Source organism: Nannochloropsis gaditana (genome assembly GCF_000240725.1).
Source record: "Nannochloropsis gaditana CCMP526 unplaced genomic scaffold scaffold1040, whole genome shotgun sequence".
Taxonomy (NCBI): Eukaryota; class Eustigmatophyceae; order Eustigmatales; family Monodopsidaceae; genus Microchloropsis; species Microchloropsis gaditana.
Window position 1 is genome coordinate 1 of NW_005802913.1, and position 567 is coordinate 567.

The window sequence follows — 567 nt, forward strand, 5'->3', positions numbered from 1 at the left end:
GGTGCAAAGATAACAAAGATGCCCTGAATTGCGTATCCCGTCTGCCCCCCTCCCCACCCCGACTCCAGTACATGCCCGCCGTCTATGTCCTGAACAAGATCGATCAGATCTCCATCGAAGAGCTCGATATCATCAGTCGGCTGCCCCACTGCGTGCCCATTTCGGCCCAGCACGGCTGGAATCTGGACGAGCTCATCGACAAGGTTTGGGACGAGTGCAAGATGATCCGTATCTACACGAAGCCCAAGGGGCAGATCCCCGACTATACGGCGCCTGTGAGTCTCAGCCTTCTTTCTACCCATATCGTATTGGTTCGAAGAGGCAGGCATCCCACCTGTTCCTCTCACCCCCCTCATTCCCTTCCCCCGTCTACTTCCATAGGTGATCCTCCATTCTCATCACCCCTCCGTGGAAGATTTCTGCAACCGCATCCACCGCACCCTCATCTCCTCCTTCAAGTACGCCTGGGTGTGGGGCTCGAGCGTGAAGCACCAGCCCCAGCGGGTGGGGAAGGAGCACATTCTGGCGGACGAGGACGTGGTCCAAGTGGTGAAGAAGAGCGGATGA

At 57.5% G+C, this 567-nt stretch overlaps 1 protein-coding gene across 1 annotated transcript; it reads left to right on the forward strand.

Moving 5' to 3' along the window:
* Positions 1-71: 71 nt before the first annotated feature.
* On the forward strand, positions 72-567 carry NGA_0696600 (gtp-binding protein 128up; the record flags this gene model as incomplete). Its single annotated transcript, XM_005852634.1, has 2 exons — positions 72-275; positions 382-567. The coding sequence occupies 2 exons, from the start codon at positions 72-74 to the stop codon at positions 565-567; spliced, it is 390 nt and encodes a 129-aa protein (XP_005852696.1).